At 40.4% G+C, this 23974-nt stretch overlaps 3 protein-coding genes across 6 annotated transcripts in view; 2 read left to right on the top strand and 1 right to left on the bottom strand.

Moving 5' to 3' along the window:
• ubash3bb (ubiquitin associated and SH3 domain containing Bb) overlaps positions 1–1204 on the top strand; it is a 42325-nt gene extending 41121 nt beyond the window's left edge. For both annotated transcript variants that reach the window (XM_046073817.1, XM_046073816.1), the window contains exon 14: positions 455–1204. In XM_046073817.1, the coding sequence (XP_045929773.1) occupies positions 455–592 (138 nt within the window). In that variant the 3' untranslated portion in view covers positions 593–1204. The remainder of the gene's footprint in view (positions 1–454) is intronic.
• Positions 1205–8382: 7178 nt separating this feature from the next.
• Positions 8383–11509, top strand: LOC123985867 (apoptotic chromatin condensation inducer in the nucleus-like). Of its 2 annotated transcripts, none has more exons than XM_046073829.1 (5): positions 8383–8515; positions 8883–9505; positions 9595–9734; positions 9844–9906; positions 10589–11509. In XM_046073829.1, the coding sequence occupies exons 1-5, from the start codon at positions 8510–8512 to the stop codon at positions 11395–11397; spliced, it is 1641 nt and encodes a 546-aa protein (XP_045929785.1). In that variant the 5' UTR covers positions 8383–8509; the 3' UTR covers positions 11398–11509. The 2 variants fall into 2 exon arrangements, with proteins under 2 accessions (XP_045929785.1, XP_045929786.1); XM_046073830.1 differs by having other exon boundaries at positions 8400–8515; positions 8889–9505.
• Positions 11510–11639: 130 nt separating this feature from the next.
• LOC123985871 (porphobilinogen deaminase-like) lies at positions 11640–22635 on the bottom strand. Of its 2 annotated transcripts, none has more exons than XM_046073840.1 (14): positions 22450–22635; positions 19877–19930; positions 19381–19453; positions 18493–18542; positions 18073–18128; positions 17517–17594; positions 16486–16563; positions 16317–16392; positions 16055–16168; positions 15920–15958; positions 15701–15820; positions 15571–15624; positions 14155–14241; positions 11640–14025 (listed from the first exon to the last, which is right to left on the bottom strand). In XM_046073840.1, the coding sequence occupies exons 1-14, from the start codon at positions 22471–22473 to the stop codon at positions 13852–13854; spliced, it is 1077 nt and encodes a 358-aa protein (XP_045929796.1). In that variant the 5' UTR covers positions 22474–22635; the 3' UTR covers positions 11640–13851. The 2 variants fall into 2 exon arrangements, with proteins under 2 accessions (XP_045929796.1, XP_045929795.1); XM_046073839.1 differs by lacking the exon at positions 22450–22635 and adding an exon at positions 20096–20140.
• Between the last annotated feature and the right edge of the window lie 1339 nt (positions 22636–23974).

Raw genomic sequence — 23974 nt, 5'->3', positions numbered from 1 at the left:
GAGCAGAACCAACATTGTTTCCTCTTGTCTGTTTCATTGTTGCGTGTTGTACAGATGTATTATCAGCTATGTACTTAAAGCAGCAAAACTGACTCATTATACAGAAGGGCCTCTTTAATAGTGTTGTTAGTGTTGGGCAGTTTAAACCAAAGAAATTTAAATCTGTATGGATTCAATGCTGGGAGAAATGCATTAATTATAATGGCCGCATTTAGAAGAATTTAAACTGCACACCAAAACTAAATCCATTCCAGAAAAGTAACCAAGACTTGATGACATTGAAATTTAACAACCCTCTACCATTGTTTTCAAATGAAGCAAAGTTATTGTTCATGCCACAAGATGTCTGCAGAGTGCAAAATGTCAAATGAGCCAGCAGCTCAACTTGAACCTGCTCCCATCCAAAAAGCATGTGTCATTTCCATGAATTTTAAGACCTCTGCTTGATCCTTAGATCCCCTACCTGGGCTTCTGCTCCTGTGAGGAGCAGGGAGACACTGGGGTGTGGCAGTTGGTGGACCCTCCCATCCTCCCCCTCACACATGGACCAAACCACAGCTTTGACTGGAGGGAGGCACTTCTGCAAGCGTGACATCGCCCTGATCCAAACTCCGGCCAACCCGAGGGAGACGTTAATTTGGGCAGTGTGGGGGTCAGCTGCACTGTGTGGGAGAGCGCTCACTGAAACCAAACTGGATTATGTCATCGCAGTCTCAGAACATTTGGTGAAATTATCATGTGTTATAACAGTTTGCTCTGTGCATGATTAGCAAGAAAAATATTTTTTCACCAGCATGAATGAATACTACAACTACAGTAGTAGAGTGACACTGAAGTAATGCATTGAAAGCAAAAGTGTGACAGGTGGAGATTTTAGCTACCTTTTATTTTCAGCCCAGCTGACTCAGGTTTTATTTGTAACCCATCAGTAAAGCAGAAAAATGTCTGTATTTTGCTAAACAAAAAAGTTTTTATTCCCTAAATATTAGCTGGATAACCCTGAACTCAGCAAACATTGGTTTACTTGCCTAAACTGGCTAGTGTTTGCATTAGGTGTAGCTAGGGCTGGGCGACATGGGAAGAAATGTTTTCATGATAAAAAAAAAAATCATTTGATACCAATAATTATCAGGATAAATGTCAAAACCAATATTTCCTTCAAGTTTAAAGGCTGATTTTTGCTCCTGAGTGAAGCCGAAGAAACCAGATGGTTAATTGTTGTTTTAAACTCGTCTTTACGGTCAGAACATGACAAACACATCCTTTCACAAATCTGAGGGAGAACATTCAAAGCAATTATGATCAAATCTTTTTTTCAACAAATATGCATGATGTAGCACATCCAGTAAAATCTTTTCCTCAACAAAATGAATATCTTAATAGAAAAATTAAGTGCTAATTTGTTCGTCATTCAAATGAATTAGATCAAACATTTGTTGTATTGTTATTGAGAGTAATTATATCGTGATAAATATCAATATTGTGTGATTGCCCAGCCCTAGGTTGTGTTAGCATGTCATCACGCAAGCATGAAACGTTTTGCATGTTGACATGCTAACATAGCTTCTACGCTAGGACAGTGTAAGCCTTGACGCACTGGTGGAGGGGTCAGTAACTAAATGTGTGTTCCTCTCTGTGTCCACAATATCTGATTTGTGTTTGTGCATATTTCACTGAATGTAACGAGACTGTTGAGAATTTGTGATGACAGCGTTTTATCAAAACAGTACTGCTCTCCTGCACAGATAACAGCAACATTCCCACTCCCCCGCACATGTGAAGATGGGCTGTTGACTTTCAAAACAGATGGTATGGATTGTTTAAAAAGAGGTGTTGGTCTTTTGTCCTGCTTGCCCTACTTCAGTGGCTTGAGGGAAAACATATCAGCACTGGCTTCAGTCTGGCTTCAAGTTCCTGATGCTACCCACATAATGTGGCCCCACATGTTGTCTCTATTTTGGCGCCACATGTAGCAGATCCAGTACAGCAGTGTCTTCTACCATTCATGTGTGTACAACTATAACAGCCGCAACTATAACAGCACAACCTGCACTATTGACAATCATACAGTAGCTTCTTGATTCTGGTCCAGCACATGTTTAGTGTGCGTTTGTTGTTGTTCAAGGGTTCAGAGTAGCTGTAAATAATCATATTTTGAGAAATGTCTTCCAGTTGCATTTTTATTTATTTATTAACATTTCTTTCGTATGTTAGAAGCAAAAAATATTTTAAAAAAGAGGATCATCACTTTTAACAGCATGCAAGTATTTATGCTCTGTATCTCAGGTGCTGACTGCATTGAAGACACACGTATATGCAGCTTTGAAAACTGTTCCATTGATTGAGTGACTGTGTTGTTGTGAGTGCCTCGTGGAATTAAAGTGGTGTCTCCTGATGTGGTAACTGCCCGTTCCCCGCTACAGAAGAAGAAGTTGTCGGCCACGTCGGTTGTAAAGAGAAATGGGAAGCTCGCTCAGGCTCAGGCTTGACGCACATCGTAACATGTAGCTAATTAAGACGTCAGAAAAGCTGCATGTTTCAAACGTCCCTGTCTCTGACATCAGGTTCTCTCTAAAGCCATATGGGGGAAACTCACTACCTTTTAGCATTCAAGCCACGTTTCATTTGTGTTCAGCGAGATATTCCCCTGAAAGACGACGCCCGTCTGATCAACTTAAACCAACATCTGTCATAAACAAAGTTGTAAAATTGTGAAATACAAGCTGTGTCCCATTTTTATTGCAACGCCACAATTCAAGACCAAGTACAAAAACTCGCTAAAAACTCTGTGACATTGCGGTGATAAATAAATAAATAATTCAGTTTTACTTCATCTGTTCTTAGTAGTGAGGAGTAGACTTTGACACTGCATTCAGATGTCGTGGTTGTTAAAAGTTATGACATTCAGAAGCCTGTGACACTGAGTCACAAAGTGGCACAGTACTGTGTTCAAACTTTAAACCATGTTCCACTTCTTCCAGTTCTGCCAGGAATGTGAGAGGACAGGAAAAGCTTTACTTTCTTGCCGAGAGCTAGATCAGAAACTCAGTACCACTCTTAAGCTAAAGCTAGCAGGTGATTGGCTTAGTTTAGCTAACTTGGATCTGTCCCAGGTCCCAAAATACCCCTACCAGCACCTCAACATTTTGATAATTAACATGTTTTCTTTTGTTTGTTTAATCTGTGCACAACAAGACTCCAGGAAGTTATTAGGCTGAGTTTTTGAGTGAACCAGGGTAGCTGTTTCCCCCTGCTTCCTCTTTTTATGCTTTTATAAGATAACCTAGTCTACTTTCCGCTATTTTTTCGAGTTTTTGACCTCTAGTAGCCTTACCGAGCTGTTCTATGAGTGGGTCCCAGTTTTGTTTGGATCAGGCACGCAAGCTAGGAAACATGGATTTAAACGATGCAGGATAAAAAATACTTAATTAGGAAGGGATTCAGCGGGTTTCTAAGAGCTCAAGGACACACACGGTCCATAGAAGGTTAAAATCAAGGGCAACTGGACTTGGCTGAAGATCCTTTCACTCTCATCCAAGAGGCTTCTTCAGTTGTGACTTGCCGTTAGGGAGTCCCAGCCATTTAACCTCTGTGGGGTCGTTATCAAGGTGATGGAACCAATCAGGGTTCATCACCTTGAAAACAACCCCACAGGCGAAATGTTGCCTCGATTTGAAACTTCTTTGGATCAATCTGATACAGTGTATTCTGGTGAGTTACACTGACTGTAAGTATAACTTGTTTGTTCATAAGGAAACCCCATTAATATATTAAAAAGGTCAAACTCTACTGTGAACAAGCCCATACTCTATAGTGACTGCATCACGCTTAAGCGGCTCTCCTCACTGACACATTATTGAAAATTGGCCAGTTTGGAAATCTAAACTGGGAAACATCGCCCTTTTAGGATCCTCGTCTACAAATTCATTCAGAAAAAAATACAACATCTACTTGGAAAACATGACAAATGTGATTTAATGCTTATGTCCATGTAGTCCATCTTAAAAGGTGCATCAACAACCATCTTACCATTGTTCTGTTTCTTCCTCTGATCTGCAAACCATTACCAGAAACACTGTGCAACTGTCGCAAATGCTTCGCTGACACAGGGAGGCAATGATACAGAGGCTGGGAAAAAATACTCTGCTACTACAGAAATGTGAAAGGTCTTCTCTTTTTAATTAAATGTCCTTAAATTTTCCTCACACATACAGGAGCAGCATATCTTCTATTAAAAACCCTGTGTTTCTAGAAAGTGATGATTGTTTGTAGAGTGAAACACCAGAAGAAGAAGAGAGCCATGTGAAAGAAACATAGAGGAATAAGCCGTGTTGATCCTGTGTTTTTTTATTTATTGTCTGAACATATCACCAAACATGTACAGCATATTATTATTAATATTTGATTTGCGATTTAAGATGAAGTGGAATTTGATTTTCGTGTTGAATGTTGTTCTTTTGTTTGTGAAGCATTGAGTTATACAGAAAAGGCTGTCCTTTTCAAACAGCTCTGATATTTTCATACATAGAATACTCTGTGGGCTCGGGCGGGAAGGTAAGGAACATGTCATTCTATGATTTGTGGAGACCGTGTTCACTTGCAGTTTGGTTTTGTTGTGACTGAACATGAAATAAAAGCATCCTTTTTTAGCAACATCAATGTAAAACTACAGGTGTGCAAAGTTACTATTTATCCGTTTGGTTTGCACCTACGCTGCAAGTACTGTAAAGTACCACAAATCCAATAAAATTCTACATCCTTCTCTGTGTTTTGTTGCGTGAGCGTCTCCAGAATGAAAGCTGCAGGGAAGCAGAGCTGAGCAGCGAGAACTTACTGGTGTTTTTTAGTTCAGGAGGATTGGATAATATTAAAAAGTTATTGTCGTCCAGTCAATACAAGAATCTTTATCTTGACATTTTTGAAATACGTTTCCAGCAATAGGCTGCTTCTTTAAATTTAATTACACATTAAAAGCACAATGGTGGTAAATAAACAAGGTAAACAATGAGAGCAGTGAACATGATTTCCATCCACTTGACACTGCTGCAGTTTACTGCACTGCTTCTAGAGACGCAGTAGAAATTATTTTTACCCATTATTTCATCCTATATTTAATAGGAAGCAGACACTGGGCTACAGTAAAACTGTTTGCATTAATAAACATAGCTTCAATTTAGAATTTGTGATTTAATTTGAAAATGGAATTGCAATTTATTTCAAGGCTTGATTTTTCATTTCTTTTGCAAAGTGGCAAAAATTAAGTTTAACTGAGGTTATACTTTGTCCTCAGTCATTATCCAGGAATCTAGTGAATCACCATCTGGTTATTCATAAATCTTTGATTATGTTTTTGGTTTCAACAACAAATCCAACCAACCAGACCACTGGAAGGACACATTCAACTTGGGATTGATGTTGTCAGACCAGCAGCTGGTTCGACCTGAACCTGTTAAACTAAGATGTCACATGCAGTTGCACAGTTGAAGCAAAAGCTTCATCCTTGAAATAATACATTACACTTGCTCTTTTTTTTTTTTTCAAAAAAACAATTAAAATAATTTCATCACAGTGTGCCAATACACACTCCCTCTCAAAACATACATGCTCATCAATACACAATATACACTGAACATTTATTTGTAACGTGTTGAAATCAGTGAGTGAAGGTTTTCAAAGTCACAGTGGTTCTGAAATAACACACATCAGTAACATTCACCAGGTACTTTTCATGCTTTAATTCAGCAATTAAAGCACCCTCTTTGTTGCATCACAGTAATTCTGGATCAGTACAGAACCTGTTCCTGTTGTGCCATCGCCACTCCTGCCCCTCCGTATAGTTGCCGAAGCTGTTCAGGATGTTTAGTGACCCTGCAGCTACTCCGAGGGGTGGACCCTATGCTGGCTGGGACTCAAGATAGCATGGCTCTCTTATGGGGAACAGCTCCTATTGTCTTGACTCTTTGTCTTTTTAGACCTTCTATATCCTTTTTTGGCAGAAGACAAGAGTTGCTGGTGCAAGGCATGACTCATTTTTCTTGGAGTCCAGTGAAGGGAAACATGGCTCCGTTCCTTTCCATTTCCTATAGTGGGCGAGGATTACTAGGCTTCTCTGCAAAATAATCACTAGGATAATGATAGGATTGACATTGGCTCAGCTCAGCAATAAGAGCCACCTCTTTTGGCTCTGAAACTGCATTTAATCCCACTTCTGCTGGTCACTTTCTCATTTGTTGCAAGAAACGAATATACAAGATTGTTTATCTGCAATAAATTGAAATATTCTCTCATATTGATGGTTAAAACGTAGGATACGTCCAGACCCAAATAACCCAAATAACAGACATGTTTCAGTCTGGCTGTATATCCATGTCTTTGCTGCCTCAGGCTTGAATGCTTCCTCAGGGGCCCATGGGCACTGAAGGTGTGAGAGAGGCAGGGTGCCCCGCCACCTTTGTTAATGCCTGTGGATCAGATACAACTGAACCTGTCTGTCAGGAAGCACACTGAAGTCTTGGAGCTGAATTCATTAGACAACATTCAGATCTTTCAGACATCTCAACTAAAATGGATTAGAACAAAGATTATAATATATTATGACCTACAAAAAATAATTTTCCTTTCATTTCTTTGCCTGATTTGCTTCTACGTTGAATTTTTAAATCTTCCAAATATTGTATAATATATTTTAATATTAAAGACATTAATCAGTCTAATCCCAAAACTCAAGAAAGATGTTTTAATGTTGGATATTTGGCGTCTGATATCACTGCTGAACAATGATTGCAAAAATCATAGCACTATGTCTGTTAAAGAAAGCCAAAGCAACATTATTGATGAATCCCTTTGAAGGACCATAACAAATAATAAAACTCATCCCTGATGTGTCAGACTACTCAGATTTAGCAATTAGATAATAGCCTCTGACTCTATAGGGCACAAATGTTTTAAGCACTTGATTTGTTAGGATTTGGTAAAAACATAAAATTAGAAATATTTATTTCTTCTTCCCATGCACATTTTAGCAAAATCTTTCATTTTTCTGAGGAAGCTGGCAGCTAAAACAACTCTCTCAAACACAATTAAGCTAATAAATAAGCTTTCAGCTACTCAGGTTTTAAACTTCTAAATGTGAATTTCAGTTAGGGTCATCAGTTATTGTCAAATACAGGTTGCTTTGGCCTCAGCAGGTGAAACTATAATTCACTTTTTTTGTGCTTCACTGCTGCCTGCAGACCCTCATTCTCGTTCCACTCTCCAGCCCTTCAGTGAACAAAGTGCCTTCTGCTACAGCCAAATATTTTACATTTTGACTCATAAGTCCATATTTCTGCACCCCAGGTTCCGTGTTTCTGTGCATAGTTGAGTTGCTCGGCCTTGTTTCCATGTCAGAGGCTTTTTGGCCCCAAGTTTCCCATGAAGACCACTTCGGTCCAGGTGTACCAGGGTCTCACTGTTTTCTTCCAGTTCTGAGCTGATGGCACCGCTGGACATCTTCCAACTGATGAGGGAAGGGACCATGATGTGTGTCTGCTGCAGTAAGTTTCTTTGGCCGACCACTGAGACCACGGTCCCAAACGGTGCACGTTTCTTTGTGCTTCTTCAAAAGATCATGGACAGCACATCTGGAAACCCCTGTCTGCCTTGAAATGTCTGCCTGGGACAGACCTTGCTGATGCAGTATAACAACCTTGTGTCTTGTTGCTGCACTTAGTCTTGCCATGGTGTATGACTTTTGACAGTAAACCTCAGCAGCCTCACCTTGTTGGCTGAGTTTGGCTGTCCCTCATCCAGTTGGATTCCTAATACACAGCTGTTTCTGTTTCAGTTAATGACCAACCTACATATTTAATTGGTGATCATTAGCATTTGTTTGGTATAAATGTTTAATCATCCACATGACGATATGCCTACAAACATGCCTGACTTTGTGCAAGTGTACTGTATTGGTGCTGTTTTGAAGGCAAAGAATGGTCACTAACAAATATTGATTTGATTTAGATTTTTCTTCTGTCCACTTACTTTGCATTTTAATTAATAAATCGAATCTACTGACACGTCGATTTTGAAAGCATTCTTACATTACAGCATTTTTCCATGCCTGCACAGCACTGTATGTAAATCTTTTTTCTTTATTAGCACAATTCAATTATACACGCAAGCTAATTTGTGAAACTGAAACTTCCTTTCTTTGTGTCTTACCTGAACTCTTACCTGGACAAATGACACATGACATTTTCTTTTGTTTTATTTTTCTTATTTCCTTTCATAACATATTATTTGTGTACCACCTCGATCATACAAACCCTTGTTGCTATCTTTGTGGAATGGTAACCCTGTGAGTTCCATTTTGTTAACTGTTTGTAAAAATTCTAATTTAAAAGGTTTACATTTAAAAAAAAAAAAAAGGGAGGCCTGTCCTCAGAAACAAGGCTTTCAGCAGGTAACAAAAACCTGCAGGAAGTACTTGCTAAGAAGAGGAATGGCAAACTGTTAGGCACATAAGAAGGTCATGCAGGTGAGTTACAAATCATGTGTTTGTCATGATCAACATCCATTTAGCTTAGCTTCTGTCTAATGTTAACAAAACTGCGCCATGCCAGAGCAAGAAATTGCCCTGTTCTGCGTAACCCCCATAAAACCTGAATGTGTGATTGTCACACTTTCACTGTACTGTACTGTTAAACAAAAAAGAAATATGATGTGTAAGATTTAAAGGTGCAGATTCTTTTCTTTGGACAGGGTCAGGCTAGCTGTTTCTAGCTGCTAAGCTAACCATCTGCTGGCTGTAGCTTCATATTTATCTAACTCCCAAAAAGAAAGCAAATAAGATTATTTTCCAAAACTCTTCTTTCCTCTTTAACTACTATCTAACTCTTATGCAGTTACAGCTAAATGCTGGGTCAGACTGGTCCAACAGGCTGGAGCTTAAGCAGCTGATAAGGGCCGAATATCACATCATGTCTCAAACTGTTGATGTGAGCGCGGAGCCTCTGAAATGGCCCATAGCTCCGGATGGCTATATCCCCAACTCTGTGATCCGGAGTTGGGGGAGGAAGGAAACGGAACTTGAAAGAAGTGAAATTGACTGCTGGCATGACATCATCTTCCATAGTCTTCATCAGGAGGATGAACGCACAAATGATCAGAGTGACTTAAGCACAAGAACGTTCTGGTTAATAGAAAGTGATGAGGAAGAGGAAGAGGAAGAGGAAGAAACGACAGACAGTGTGAAAAGAAAGACAAAAGAAAAAGAAGATGACAAAAAACAGAAACACAGGGAAGAAAAAAAGGTGGAAGGAAAGGAAAGGGCAGATGAGGAGAAAGAAAAGGAGGACAAGATGGATAGAACTGTCCTTGTGAAGTGGTCCTACAACATCCAGACCAAGACTACCTTGCAGGACCATCTGAAAACATTTGATGACGAAAACACTACTGTGACGCCCCAGAGGCAGGAATTAGATTCATCTTACTTTCAAGAAAGTTCAAGAAAGACTGTGGACTTTACGTAAGTGTTAAAACTAAATTATTCAGAACTTCTTATTCAGGTTATAACTCTCCATAATAAACTATGAATTTAAAAAAAACATTATCTAGACCAATATCTTGTCATGAAAATGGACTTAAACAACCGAGAGAGCCAAGGGAAGACATAAGCCTTCACGAAAGCGTCACAGAACCACACCAATATCTCCCTGTGCCCAATAAACAGAGAACATCCAGTTTCGTTTGTAAAGGTAAAAGCAAATGACGTTGGGCATGGCATTTGAAATTCTTATCTTGGCCTGTGCAAGTGAAAAAACTTGTTCCCTTTTTCATTTTGCAATATATTTTCCATTTCTATAGAGTGGTCGGAGCCTCCGGTGGAAAGTCTTGTGGTGTCTGCAGATACCATCATCCCAAAGCAAGGTTACATTCATCAAGACTACAAACTGTATATATATTCATTCAGTGCATGAAGGCATTAGGCCTCACGCAAGAGCCACTCATTCAAACAGAATTGTTATAAAGTACGAGGTAGATTTATTTAGAAGTTTACAACACAGGGTTGTGTAACGAGCTGAAGTTGTAGTTCCTTTTATGCTATTCACAAAAAGCAAATGTCATACACAAAAGTAGATGGGTGTGGATAAATAACAAGTCATAGTGGGATGTCCAACTTATTCGACCGCTTAAGTTACTCACAAATAGTAGTCCTGACCAGCTGAATGAGTCATAAACTGGGACAGGGGCGAGTTCACCACCGACAAAACGTGTCGTTCAATCCGAAAAAGTTGCAAACCGGTGCAAATGTTTTGAGATTGAACTTGCCCCAGGTTACAGCGGTTCACAAGCCAATGGGCAGGCTTCAGGAAGTTGGCCAATCAGGATAAAGTTGGCTTAAGAGTCAGGAGCAAAAATGGCATGTTTCAGAGGATAAACTGGGAGTCAGTATAAGATAAATAAGGATATTTTGGAATTGTGAATCATGCAAATGTACTCTAGTGGAATCTCAGAAGTACAATGTAGAGCTGGAAGTGAGCACAATAGGTCCCCTTTAAATAACCTTTCTTGAGAGTTAATATTGTTTGTGTTACATGTACCTTTTCAGGACCCAGGGTAACGTCGTACATACCATCTGTAGAGATCAAAACCTTGACTCCTCCTCCCTCTCCGAGCTCAGAGGAACCACAACCCCAACCAGACCTTGGGCCTCCTAAATGCTCACCAATCAGAGATAAAAGGTTCCTCTTGTCTTCCACCAAATACAACAACATCAGAGACCAAGCCCCAGTGCCCCTGGATCAAAAAGTCTTGAAGCTCTACAAGAAGATCAAAGTCACCAACATGAACTCATCACACCTTCGAAACCTCGCCACCACAGCTGAGCGCAGCCCTGCTTCTATGGCAACACGCTCCAACGTACAGACTAATAGTGCGGGGCTGAATCTGAACCTGGGGAGTCCTGATTGCTCTGCACAACTTGCACAAACTATCCTTCCCATCAAAGACCAAAGAGGCCACGAGTCCATACCTGAGTGGAGGAAGTCCCTGTACAGAGTTATTTCTCTCCAAGGTTTCTGTTCTTCTCGGGGAGCAAGGTTGGCCACTGCAGATCATCTGGCCGGGTCTTCCAACGCAAGACAACTTGCTGCAACCATCCCCCCACTGCAGCCTGGCAAGGCAGAAGGACATCAGAGGGTGGTTCAAAAGATTCAGATGAAAGACACCCTAGAGCTGGACCCCTTAGAGTTTCACTATGTGATTCCAATGGCCTCCCAACACAGCTTCTTCCCTTTGATCCCCTGCGGTAAGACTCTGTATGGAAGACTGCAGTTTGACTGGATGAGGGGATCTGAGGAGGAAAAGCTGCTGGAAGTGTCTACAGTTATGACCAAGGATCCTGCTCACGAGTTGTAGATGAAAACAGGGTTTTGTACCATCTTAGTAGATCTGCTTAGCATCTGGCCAGCTCCTGTCATGATTTACTTATGAGCTTATTTGGTCAAAAAATAAAATAATCTGTCGTGCATTATTTTTCATTACATTGTGGTCGAGTAATACAGTAATTTAGGTTCAAACTATGGCGATGTTGGTTGACCTAGGGGTGTGTGATATTGACGCTGTCCACGAGTACATGAAAGACATAAAAACTGGACAGCTATAACACACAGCTTTTATTGAAATTTGTTTCTTGACATTTTGATTTGACATAATGTTCACATAAGTGGCAAAACAAAGACACTTCAGGACGTAAATTATTTGTCATTAATGGATAGATGCAACAAGTACTGCGATAAAGAATCTAAAAACAGATTTCTACGTTAATCCGTAGAGAAATTAAAGCTGAAAAACAAATATGGCTAACGTTACCTTACATTGTCCCAGGAGGTTTAAATTAAGTGTAACATACAATAAACACCTATAAAACAAAAGAAATACAATATGGTATCACACTAACGGTACAGTGGGTAAACTGATGAAGATCTACTGTACTTTATCAAATGAAAAACAGGCATTGTTCTATGTAAGGCAAATATGCAGTTTACTTGGGCAGAAATAATTTACCGAGATGGCACTGTAACAGAAACTATAGAAAAACAAATAATGGCATTCAAGACCTGTTTATTTCATTAGCCAAGTCAAGTTTGAAAATCTATTGCTTTTGGAAACTCTTCAGTTTTGATATGTGGAGTACAGCATCTCGCATGACAACATTACAGCAAATCCAAACTGATAAAATGTTGAAAAGCTGTGGAGGAACTACACAGGTGTGCATTGCATTCACCAAAGGATATATTCTGGATCTCTTAATTATGACTTAGCCTCTCATAATTAGCATTTCCACATCTCAAACTCCATAATTAGGAGATAACAATCTCCTAATAATAAGCAGTTATCATTTACTCGTAATCACAGGAAAACTACGTTATAAATATGTAATATCATAATTAAGTTCTCTAATTTGTGCTTTGTTGGATGCAGTGGTGCTTCAGTAGAACCACAACATACAAACATCATCTACATGGATGAGTCCAAAAAGGCCAAGGTTTGAGCCAGTGTGGCAATGCAGCAGTTAAACACTGTTGTGGATCAAAAAAAATAATCAAATAAAAGGTCTGTTGTGTTGGCTACTATACATCTCTAACATGTGACTCCCCCTAAAGCCAGTTCATGAAATCCAATGAGCAGGTTTTCAACTGTACCCTTTACTTTTTAAACACTTTATACTATTGTAAATCCACAACTTTAGCTTTTACGCCGTATTTAAAAAATATAAGCTCACAGTAGATTTTTAACGTGGCGCTGTATGTGTAGTGATATTGCTCCAGTGTTAAACAAGTAATCTCCAGTCATGTAGCGGAACTGTTCGTCATATATGTTCAGTACAAAGATGTCCAAACTCGGTGGGGTAAAACAAAACAATCCCTCCAGCTTATCATATTTACTTTATTAAATATATTCTCTCTCTCTCTGTAAAAGAGGCAGCCAGCACAATCTTAAAAGCAGCAAACATCCTCAGCTGAAGATGTTCCATCCAACAAGAGCTGAATGTAGTTTATGCAGAAAAGGTACTTTTGTTTTTCAGGAGGCCAACGTGATAAAACACTACACTATTAATGCCAATTACTCCAATGGATAAGGTCTGATCAAGTACAATAGGTGACCTCTTTGCAATAGAACTTTCCATGTCCATTTCTCAATATTCACACCTAAATGAACCCCATTTCAAAGCAGTGTTGCCTGCTACAAACTGAAAAAATGTGCCCACGTGCTTGGAAACTCATCTTTGGTACCATCAACTGTCAGATTTTCTAATGAGAATGCAGCTAAGAGCCAAGAGAGGAACTCTGTGCTAATTTCTTTTTTTCCATGTCTCTGGGGAACAATAATGGATGTTGGGGGGGAAATATTTGAGAATGCTGAATATGAATGGCATTCTATTTAATATATTGATACTCACACTATCTTGAAATGCTTTAAAAAACAAAAAAGGATTAAACCACTAGGATGTCTGACCGTGTTGGTACTGTAAGCGCTGCGACAACGTGTGAAGGCCTTTTTGTGTTTCACTGATAATCCCAGTAAGGCGGTTTCTACATAGCTCAGGAGATGGTTCCATGAGGTACTGTACGTAAGAACAGGCTGGGACCAAGACCAAGAGCACTACAGATTGCAATGACCCTGAACAAGCTGATAATGTTTCTTGTCAGTTTAGCAGCACCGTATCACACTGAGCACTGCTTTGGTCCAAGTAGTGTTTAAAATCCTCAGTTTTTCTGCAAATATGTAACATAAAAAAAGGAATTCTAGGTTTTGCTCAACACAAGGCTGTGACCGACTCCCGGAGCCCTGCCCCTCAGCCCGGCAGCATTATCTGGCGTCGTTGAGCTGCCTGGCCACCGTCAGGATCTCCTTGGCTCCTTTGCTCAGCAGTAACTTGGCCAGGTCGACCCCCAGCCGTTCAGCCCGGTCCTGGGCTCCACCGGAGACCTTGCTGGCTGTGACTCCCACTCGCTGGACCTGCTCGTCCACCTCTTCTAGGCTCTGTCACGCACATTAACAATATAAAGTTTAGTGTGGGCCGGCACACAAACAAAAAACACACAGCTTCACACACACATCTGTTTTCTCTAGTCATCAGTGTGACCACTGGCCAAAACACCGTACCCTCACCCTGTCATCAGCAGCAATGCTAGTCTGCATGGTTTCCTTCAGACTGTCGGATCCATCCAGGCTGTACACTGCCCCCGTCAGGTAGAGCTGGGAAGACATAAGAGTTTCACCATCAACCTTTTTGCACTTTCGCAAATTATTATTTCACCCAGCCTGGTCAAGATGAGGTACAGCCTGAAGCCAGATTTACAGTGAGGTTGGCTTTTTTTTTATCAAATGAGCATAAATGATGATCTAAATTTAAATATGTGCTTTTTCTAACACTTGATGATGTAACTGACCACTTGCTAAACCCCACCACCGAACAGCGATTCGTCCGATCATGGCTTGGTAACAGTAACTTGGCTGTCAAGATTTCTCAACATGTTGACGTGGTGTGCACGGAGCATTACAGCATTTCTTTTCTCTGTCCCAAAAACTAAATCTAAAGAGCAAAGGTGCAAGGGACGGGTGTTTACTTCCAAAGCTAGTAAAGCTAAATAGATCATTTTGTGGGGTACAGGTTAGAAAAAGCCTTGATAGAGACTCAAACAGTGATTTGTGGGATTCCCCCGCAGTGTGGGAACTGGTCTAGGTTCCCAATACATACTGTATTAAACAGAGTCTAACTAACTCTACACTGTAATATAAGAACAACGCTGTTTCTTTATTCCTATGTCTTCTCCATGGAGCAAACCTGGTGAGGACGCTGACCTTTTACATGGGACCAGTTAGCTTATCCTCAGTCTTTTAGCAAAATGAGAAGCCTGCTTCTGACTACCTCTGTCTGAAACTTTACTAAGAATTGTGAGCGACAAACCTGCCACCATCATCACGGTGAAACGGCCAAAACAAAGACCTAAAACAGAGCAGTTTGAAAACATTGCCGACCCCGTTTTTCATTTTAAAACTCGGGGTAACGTTTTATTGATACGCGCAAAAACAGAGGACTTTAGAAACGATGACGCAGACGCCCCCGCTTGGCTGTCTGATTGGGTCTCATAAGTCATGCAAAGCAGAAACACGATGTAACACCTACACTTGTACTGTGCATGTCGCCCTTTAGTTTGCAACAACTCCCAGGCTGTTTTCCGCCGCCACAGCTGCTTTTACCTCCCGTGTTACATTCAGTAACAGTCCCAGCAAATAAAATACGGTGTGGTTCTGTATTTCTTTATTTTTCCCCCAAATGTTCTAAAACTATGGACTAGACCATCTGCTTCATGTTTACACCGCATGCCCAGTGTACGGCCACTAGATGTGCGTTTCCAGTCGTTTTAATATAGACTGAAATCAGTTCTGATACGCAGCTAAAGTATGCAGCTATAACGCTGGTGTGGATTGAGATCGTATTTGTTAACCTGTGTGTAAAAAGTGTAGATGCCAACTGTATGCATGCTAAATGTGTATATGTCTGCCTCTACATAGCAGTCTTACCTGGGAGTCCTTCACCTGGGTGTGTACGGCCACTGGAACACTGCACCCACCCTCCTACAAATGACAGTTAGATTGAATACATGGGGATTTCTATCTTCATTCATGAGGGTCAATGTGTCAATGTGTATACCAGGTGTCTGAGGAAGGCTCTCTCAGCTATGCAGCGCAGCACAGTGTCTGGATCATGGAGGACAGACACCATCTCCAGGATGTCTGCATCTCTGGCCCGGACCTCCACTGCCAGCGCCCCCTGACCCCACACACACACATACACGTGTTGTTAGTTATAATTGAGCCTTCTCTTCTGTGTGTTAGCCTTGTGTTATATTTTCCATCGCTCTGTTCTCACCTGTCCAACAGCGTACATACAGTCTTCAGGGCCCAGGATCTACCAGTGGAAAGAATCAGACCGTTTGAGTGTTAGATGAGAAATGTCTGCCAGAGACTTCACAGGCGAGGGACTTCACATGATCATGAACTGTACCTGGCTGATGCGGTTCTCCCAGCCCATTCTCCTGAGGCCGGCAGCAGCCAGGATGATGGCAGCGAAGTCCTCCTTCTCGTCCAGCTTCTTCAGACGCGTGTTCAGGTTCCCGCGCTAGAGACGACAGCTGAGGAAAATACTCCAGAGACAAATATCCACTCCGGCATGCTAGCACCCTCCCCTGAGAGCAGACGCCTTCTTAAACCTGTAAAATCTTTTTATGCTGTTATTATGGTCTGACATGTTCCTACTAAAAGGATACAATATCTTTAAAGTCCAGGTGGGGGAATCTCTTCTTCAGCTGAGCAGCACGCCGCAGTGAACTGGTGCCGATCACACTACACAAACACACAGAATGAAGTCAAGCTATCCATGCTTTTGTTAAGAGTGAAAAACAAACACAACTGGTTATATTATCTACTTGACTGTACCTGTTTTCTGGCAGAGTATCGAGAGTTTTCCCGACATTTTTGGGGTGTAAAACCACAGCATCGTGGGGGTTTTCTCTCCTAAAAGCCACAGGAAGGATAGGATTGTGGGTGGTTACAGCTGGTAAGATAACACAAAAAATACTATGATCTGCAGAATGCAACAATAAGTAATATGTGACTTGAACTGGGCGCCTCTAAGGACCAATAGGATCTGTTCTTACAAAGGCAGAGTTGATCTGCCGCTATCTGCTCAGCTCCGCTTCAGTGACAGTGGCATGTAAGAAACAATAAAGGCCTCCTGATGTGGTTTTACACAATGTTCTCATCAGGCTGGGACTTTGTCACAACTCATCATACCTTTCCTGTCCCCCAAATACTTTTCCACCAATGTGTACTTTGTCTTTTTATATATATATATATATATACACACACACACACACACACACACACACAAACTAATACAAACACAAAATAGTTTTAAAAAAACTGTTTTTACAAGCAATACAACTCATTATGTACAGTTAGGTTTTCCCAAAGCACACTGTGTATAACTTTAAAGGCCCTAGTGTATTCAATACATGTCCATTAAATGTAATATTATTTAATGGTATATATGCATGTTTGCTAGCTTGCAGTGTTTTTTTCCTGCTTTTTGCTAGTGCATTGCTGTGTTTTTATAGTTGCATGAAACTGTGGGCAGGATGTGTCCCCCGTGTGCTCCTGCTTGTAAGCGTACATCTGTGTCCCTGTGCGAATGCTAGTGGAGTACAGGCAAAATGCCAGCCCGCTTAGCAAATAGTGGCTCCATAATGCCACTAGTGGTCAGAAACTCAACAGGGTAAATTTAAAGGGGCGATTCTGACAAAAATCTGAAGTGTCCCTTAAAGAAAATTGACCCAGAACCTGAAATTAAATTGTCTTAAGCTACAGCTCCACCTAGTTTGTGATCTGCCCCCTTTATAGCAGCAAAACGTATCCCAACATGATACAGTGGGAATTTATACAGACACTACTTGTGTGGGTGCACTCACTTCAGCACAGACCCGATGGTGAACCCTGGAGGCAGAGTGGTGGGAAGGTCTTTCAGTGAGTGAACAACCAGATCAACCCTGTGGGACACACAATAACAGTCATATATACATGCTCCATTATGTCTCATGGTATATAATACAGCCATTCAGCGTCGTGTATGTGTATCCATCTTCAAGGCGGCTACAGAACAGAGCCACCTGCTACATCTGAGGCTGTGGAAGAAATCAAAGCGTTTCCCTCTGCATTGATTTTATGTGAAGCATACAGAGGATGCTCTTGTGGATGTTTGAGAGTATGTGGAGGAGTGAAAAAAAAGGCCTAGTGAATAACAGTGAGTGATAACTACATTTTATTCAAAGTCAGACATCTGCCAGAGGTGCTTCTGCTTAACAGCCATACTTATCGAGTATTGGCGCAAAATGTGACTGACAGCTACAAAACGAAAGTCTTGAAACGTGAACCCGTCTGTGAAACCCTAACGGTTTGCGTCCGTCGGTGAAACAATGGTGTGAAGGCAGTGCAGTGTCAGCCACAGACGACACCGGTAACACTCACTCGTTCCTCTCCAGAGCGTTCTCCAACTCTTTGGTGAACAAACTCTTCTCTCCAATCTGCAAACAAACAAACAAACAAACAGTGGCTTTCTGTTACATCGTTACTTTACATTCATCTGTCACAGTGAAAATAAGACATTTGCAAGTAGCGTATCCCCACTGAACCCCTTTATGTATGTTCCATTTGCATGTATTGAATATAATCAAGAATCAAATCATAAATCATACACTAATCCTACAAGTGAGTATGAACTAGACTCTAAAGCATGTGGGGTTTGGACCTACGGAGCAGAAGTCTGCAACGTAGTGTAGGTCATTTAAATACTGACTGCCACAGTACAAGTCCATTACATGCATGTTTGTTTAGATGTATCTCAATAATAATTTGAACATGTCTGTTTAAAATCATGGCAAGCCTCACCTTTGATAAAGCTGTGTCAAGGATTTTGTCTCCTGTCGTTGACATGGCAACTGAAAGAGAGAAGAAGACACAAAGATTCATTAATATGATTAACCAGTGAAGACTAGCAAAAACACCCACAGTGAGAGAGCTATTCAGCTGACACAAGTGTAGACAGCGAGCCACATAAGATAGTGGGAGTTATGGCTACAAGCTGCATAGTGGCATTAAAACCGGTTTTTCTGCAGAATCAGATCAGTCTGTTGGCTGTTTAGCTTTTCAAAAAGTCTCCTTACAAAAAAGCTATTACTACTATAGCCCGACCGCAGATCCTGATATCATTATTTGGGAATTTAAAAAACCTGATAACGACATATCAACAACGATCTTGAACACTTAGAGGTTTGTTTGTTGTTTTTTTAAGCTGGATATTTTACAAAGGGAAACATTATCTTGTCCTTGGTCTCTGGTGGACAAACTATGTCACTATTTCACTGCAGTCTCTTGTTACTCGACAGCTGACACAGATGCTGCGAGCTCTGCAATGAGCTAATAACAGCCGATTTACCAGTCTGGCAGATTTATAATGCCAGCTCTAATTCCTAGCAGATTGTTACAGTCTGACTTTTGTGTAAGTAATTAAATCAAATAAACAAAAAAATAAAAACACACAAGGTAATATGCTGATTCAACACACATTACATTCTGAGAAACACTAGCCATTAAATTCCACACTCAAACAAGTTTTTTCATGTTTATTATTCACTTTTTCACTTAAAGCTAAAAAGAATACAGCCAATTATAGAATAGACATCCATGCCCGCTGCAGTTGTTACAAGATTTTGTGACACAGCTACGACGCCTCTACAGGATCATTAGACAGAAAATGAAGGCTGGGATGTTTCTCACCTATTTCCAAGTGGATGTCAGGGTACAGTTCTTTCAGCTTGTCCGCCACACTGTCAGTCTGGATGCGAGCCAACTGGGACAGAAGGAACACAGCAGCGCTTCACTTAAGCTGGGTTGTACTAACAGAAAATGTCAGAGTACCCCTCCGCAGAGCCAGTGTCCATCAAATCAGTATGGCAGACTGGAGGAGGAACAGTTATCTTACAAAGACATTGTTGAGCCAGAATTATAATATCTCCGCGAGAAGAGCGCCAGACATCTTGTTCTGCTGTATCTACACCAGCATGGAGGAACGTCACACAAGTCATTTAACCGGCACACTAAGGCTCTGTAAGGCTTATGTTCACATTTTAATTAGAGCTAAAACCACATCAAACAATCAAAAGACAAAAAATGAAACCATTAACGATGCAAAAGCCACATTCTCTGAGACATTTAAAAACTGTGCAAGCATTATCAAAGCAAAGCTCATGATTGAATTAATGTAGTACTGTACCTGGCTCTTACGGGTTCCAATCCGGATGACCCGACTAACCTTGCCATTCCCTTCCTGCGGGGGACAAAAGAGAAGTCAGCCACACGAGTTTAAACTCACTTTCTCCCAAACCCCTTTAAGATATTTTTACTGACGTCCTTCAGTCACCCCAAACACATTAACAACCACCTCTAAAGCTAGTTTATAAATGTGCTGAAGCATTTTCTCTGCTCGTCTCACCCTGATGTACTTGTAAGGTCCTTCCTCCATAATTCTGTGTGTCTGCACTGAGCCTCTGCACTGTAGAGGCTATTGTGTGCGCTGTGTGGCCGAGACTGCCTGCTGTGTCGCGGTAAGGAGCCGCGCTGAGGTCATATAGCCTCTAGATACTGAACAGTGGTCTTTTTTACCGGACAAACCCCCCCCCCCCCCCACACCTCCTCCAGGACCTCCACCCCAAGATATCTCTGGTTCCAAAAGATAAGTGTGCCAATTCATTGAGTCCGTTATAAAAGGCAGGGAGGGGCAGCCATGTAGAGTCATGTGTATGAGGTGTGGTCACAGGGTTTTTGACATACTGAGCGTTCTGTGGCTGGAAACTTTCCTCTCCTATAAAGTTTATTTCTGAATGATCAGCCACCTACATCAGGCTAGCTGCCACAGACTGGGACAGAATGATACGTCTAAAATGAACATTTAAAGCAGATTTGTTTCTTTTGACAGAAAGCTATAAAAACCAAGTAACATATTTAACTGTGTACAAACTGAGCTAATCTATCTTTTTAATCATCTTTAAAAACTGTCACTACATGTACAATTTACGTATAGAAAACTGCAGTTGATGTGTGTCATTTAGTGTTAATGGACACTTGTTTAATTTTCCATGCCTGGTAAATGAGGCTTATGATTGACTTAAGGTTGAAAAAGCAGGAACTGAAATTTAACACTGGGAAATAAAGGTATCAGATAGACAAAGAAGATAAAGGTTTTTGAAGGCATTTTGCAGTAATGAAATATAATATAACTCAAATGAAACCATTTTACAAATAATATTTAATACAATAATACTGAGATGAATTTTAATAATGATATTATTTCATAACTTGTTTAGTAAATACCTTTAAAAACCTTAGAATCACCTGTTATAATGATGTTTTGCTTTTTTCATCAATACTTGTTATTTTAACATAGATAAGCAGAATAATTCAGACACCAAATGTAAGAAGAATTAAATGATTTCCAGTCCAGAAAAGCATAAATGACCCAAGATCCGGGCTCTACATATTTTGGGAACCAGTTTACTCAGTGGTTAGACTGAATAGATTTAAACTGTGATTTGTAAGTCCATAGTATGTTCAGCTGATATTCTGTGACCCAATTCCCCTAGTGCTAACTCTAGACCAACCTTATCTTCCTATTTTAAAGTTTTAAAACTAGACTGTAAAAACAAATGCACACCTACTGTTTCTTGAGGACATGTGTGTGGGAGGTAATGTCCATAGAGAAGAGAAGCGAAGGCTCCAACACGCTGTCCTTTTACTTGCAGTTAAGATTATTCAGATATGTTTCGGTCCTTACACATTCATCAGGCTTTACGGACCGAAACATATCTAAATAACCTTCACAGAACAGCTTTGCTAAAGCAATATGCCTGTTAATTCCAGCTTGTTACAGGCATTATTGTGCACTTGACACTGAAACAGGAACCTGTTCCTATATTTCAATCTGTACAGATGCTAAGCTTCAAATTTATTTTACCAATGACATGGTGATTTATAACATTCTTATTTATTTGTTGCTCAATGCATATTTGTCTACTTTCCTCACAAGTGTGGTTGAACCATTGCAGTTTTGTTCTTCATACAAAACATTACTTTTTTGTTCAAACTCAAAATAACATCTGCTTGTAAAGAGGACTTTCTACAACCTAAAAGCATGAGCTAACATGAGCTACAACTCTTCAAAAATACAGAGTAGACAGTCTAATAAAAATTCATAACTTTAGTTTTGTCGTTTGTTTCGCGTATTATACATTATTCACCAGTAACTTATCGAAAGACACACAGAGGGCAGGAGCAGGCAATTCTGCCCAATTCGCAAAACTGGAATTAAAGACTATAAAACCAGCAAAAATAACAACCATTTCTGCTTGGTTTGACAGCCGAATGAAAATATACCTTCAACCGGCATGATGTGTTTGGAGTCCCCGGCTAACGTTAACATTTAGGGTTGAAAAGTTTAGCACATGAACAGGGAGTTCTGACTGGATACTGGGGTACGTTAACGTTTTCTGATTATGCCATGTTGCCAAAACATTCCTACATTATATCATAGTAGTTTATTAACCTACCAGGTCAACTACGTGGTCAAAGCGGTATCATTTTATTATTTCTAGCCGCTGTCAACGTTTGACAGACCGGTCATGCCTTTAACCGTCCAATAGAGAACGGAATACTGCAACAGACAACACGATCAACCAATCACCGGCCTTCAAATTACGGCGCATACGGAAATGGCGCTCGCCGTCCACAGCTAGCACTGAGGGTGCTTCACGCGTGGGGGCAAACTAATGTGTCAGTGTGGTTGAAACCTACCGGAGAACTTGCTTCCCCCGACATGTCGTTGATCCGGTACCTTCTGCCGATATTGCACGAATCAACAGCAGGTTTTACTTGGCACAGAGAACACTGAAAAACTAGATATCCTTGAAAATAGTCAGAGAGCTCCTCTCATACAGCCCCGCCATGAATGAACGCGGAACCTGTGATATCATTGGACCGGCTAGAGGTCATTTCCTTGTTCCGTCTATGAATTTCCTCTTGCGGTTCACTGAAAAAAGGTAGAACGCAGCAGTACGCGGGGGAGTCTCATGATGAAACAAACAATACGGGTGTAACGTGTGGGGTTGTTGTTTTTCTTTACGGGCTGCGGTAAAGTCCTAAACTCTCCATTCTATGTGAAAAGAAAGTGCAACATTTTACTGAGGATCCTCAGGATGAGATCTGCCAAACATGTAGGCTATAGAGGGATGAGCTAGTGTGATTTGTTCAGATCTGACCTGATGATGTGGCCATTATAAACACTACTGGTATATCAACTTTGGAATTGTATGTCAAGTACCACACCTAGACATTATTACCAAAATGAAAGGTGCAAACAATCTTTTGTGAAAACAAAATTTCACAGAATATAGCTGACCCTCATGTCCCTAGTTTTCTTAAATATGCTATATTACCTGGAAAAGGAACAGTGAAACATGTTAAAACCTGTTCACACTGAATAAATACAGCTGACAGTCTGGTTCCATCCTCACCCTTCATCCAGTTTAAATAATGACATCTGGTGACCAAAAACATTTACTGCAATTTTGCGGTTGAGTAAAAAGCTACTTATGTTGATATTTTTTTTTTTTTTTTAAATCAAGACGTATACTTAGTAACTACAAATATAATAAAAGTGACAGTTGTGTAAACAGTGCAAACTGCTTGAAATTACTATATCATGAAGGACACAACCATAAGGCTAATCAGAACTTCGATTTATTCTCTTTTTTTCTTCAAAACAAAAATATACTTACCTTTCCTATTTGTAACATGTGTAATCAACCACTTTCAAGGCAGGTTTGCAATGCTGGTTCTCCTTCATTTATACAAATGAGGGTTGGGTGAAATTGTAATTTACTGACACAGTGAGTGAAAATGTGAACTAAATGTTCAATACTATATTTCTTAATAAAATGTATTACTATTTTTTTAAACCCTGCATTTCACATTGGATGTCTAAATAAACCCCTAAAATAGGAAATTAACAAGTTTACATTTACATGAATTACTTTGGCAGACACTTTTGTGGGGTACAATGAGGTGCAATCCAAGCTGCATTAAATTACAACAGGTGAAATATCTATTGATGTGAGCATTGACTTTTACAAAGTTGTGTTGCAAAAAAAAAAGTCTAATTATGAGATATTGTATATTACAGTGTGCCTGCCTCAATGGACCACGTGTCACAGATCTGCAGTGCACACATAGGGCCAGGTAACCCAACCTGATACCTGATATTATTAATGAACTCCCTGACCTAGAGGCACATACATGTTGTGAAGGTGATAATAGATTA

Source organism: Micropterus dolomieu, linkage group LG17 (assembly GCF_021292245.1).
Source record: "Micropterus dolomieu isolate WLL.071019.BEF.003 ecotype Adirondacks linkage group LG17, ASM2129224v1, whole genome shotgun sequence".
Lineage (NCBI taxonomy): Eukaryota > Metazoa > Chordata > Actinopteri > Centrarchiformes > Centrarchidae > Micropterus > Micropterus dolomieu.
Note: the sequence above shows the minus strand (reverse complement) of the source record. Positions and strands in the feature narration are given on the sequence as shown.

What these genes read in the sequence shown, in the direction of transcription:
- LOC123985867 (XM_046073829.1), top strand. An exon ending in AGAAAGACTGTGGACTTTAC is followed by an intron (nt 9,506 to 9,594) that starts GTAAGTGTTAAA and finishes AACATTATCTAG; the next exon opens with ACCAATATCTTGTCATGAAA. An exon ending in ATCCAGTTTCGTTTGTAAAG is followed by an intron (nt 9,735 to 9,843) that starts GTAAAAGCAAAT and finishes CCATTTCTATAG; the next exon opens with AGTGGTCGGAGCCTCCGGTG.
- LOC123985871 (XM_046073839.1), bottom strand. Translation starts at nt 20,125, where the DNA reads ATGGAGGAAGGACCTTACAAGTACATCAGG. An exon ending in TGACATCCACTTGGAAATAG is followed by an intron (nt 18,543 to 19,380) that starts GTGAGAAACATC and finishes TCTCTCTTTCAG; the next exon opens with TTGCCATGTCAACGACAGGA. An exon ending in TTGACACAGCTTTATCAAAG is followed by an intron (nt 18,129 to 18,492) that starts GTGAGGCTTGCC and finishes GTTTGTTTGCAG; the next exon opens with ATTGGAGAGAAGAGTTTGTT.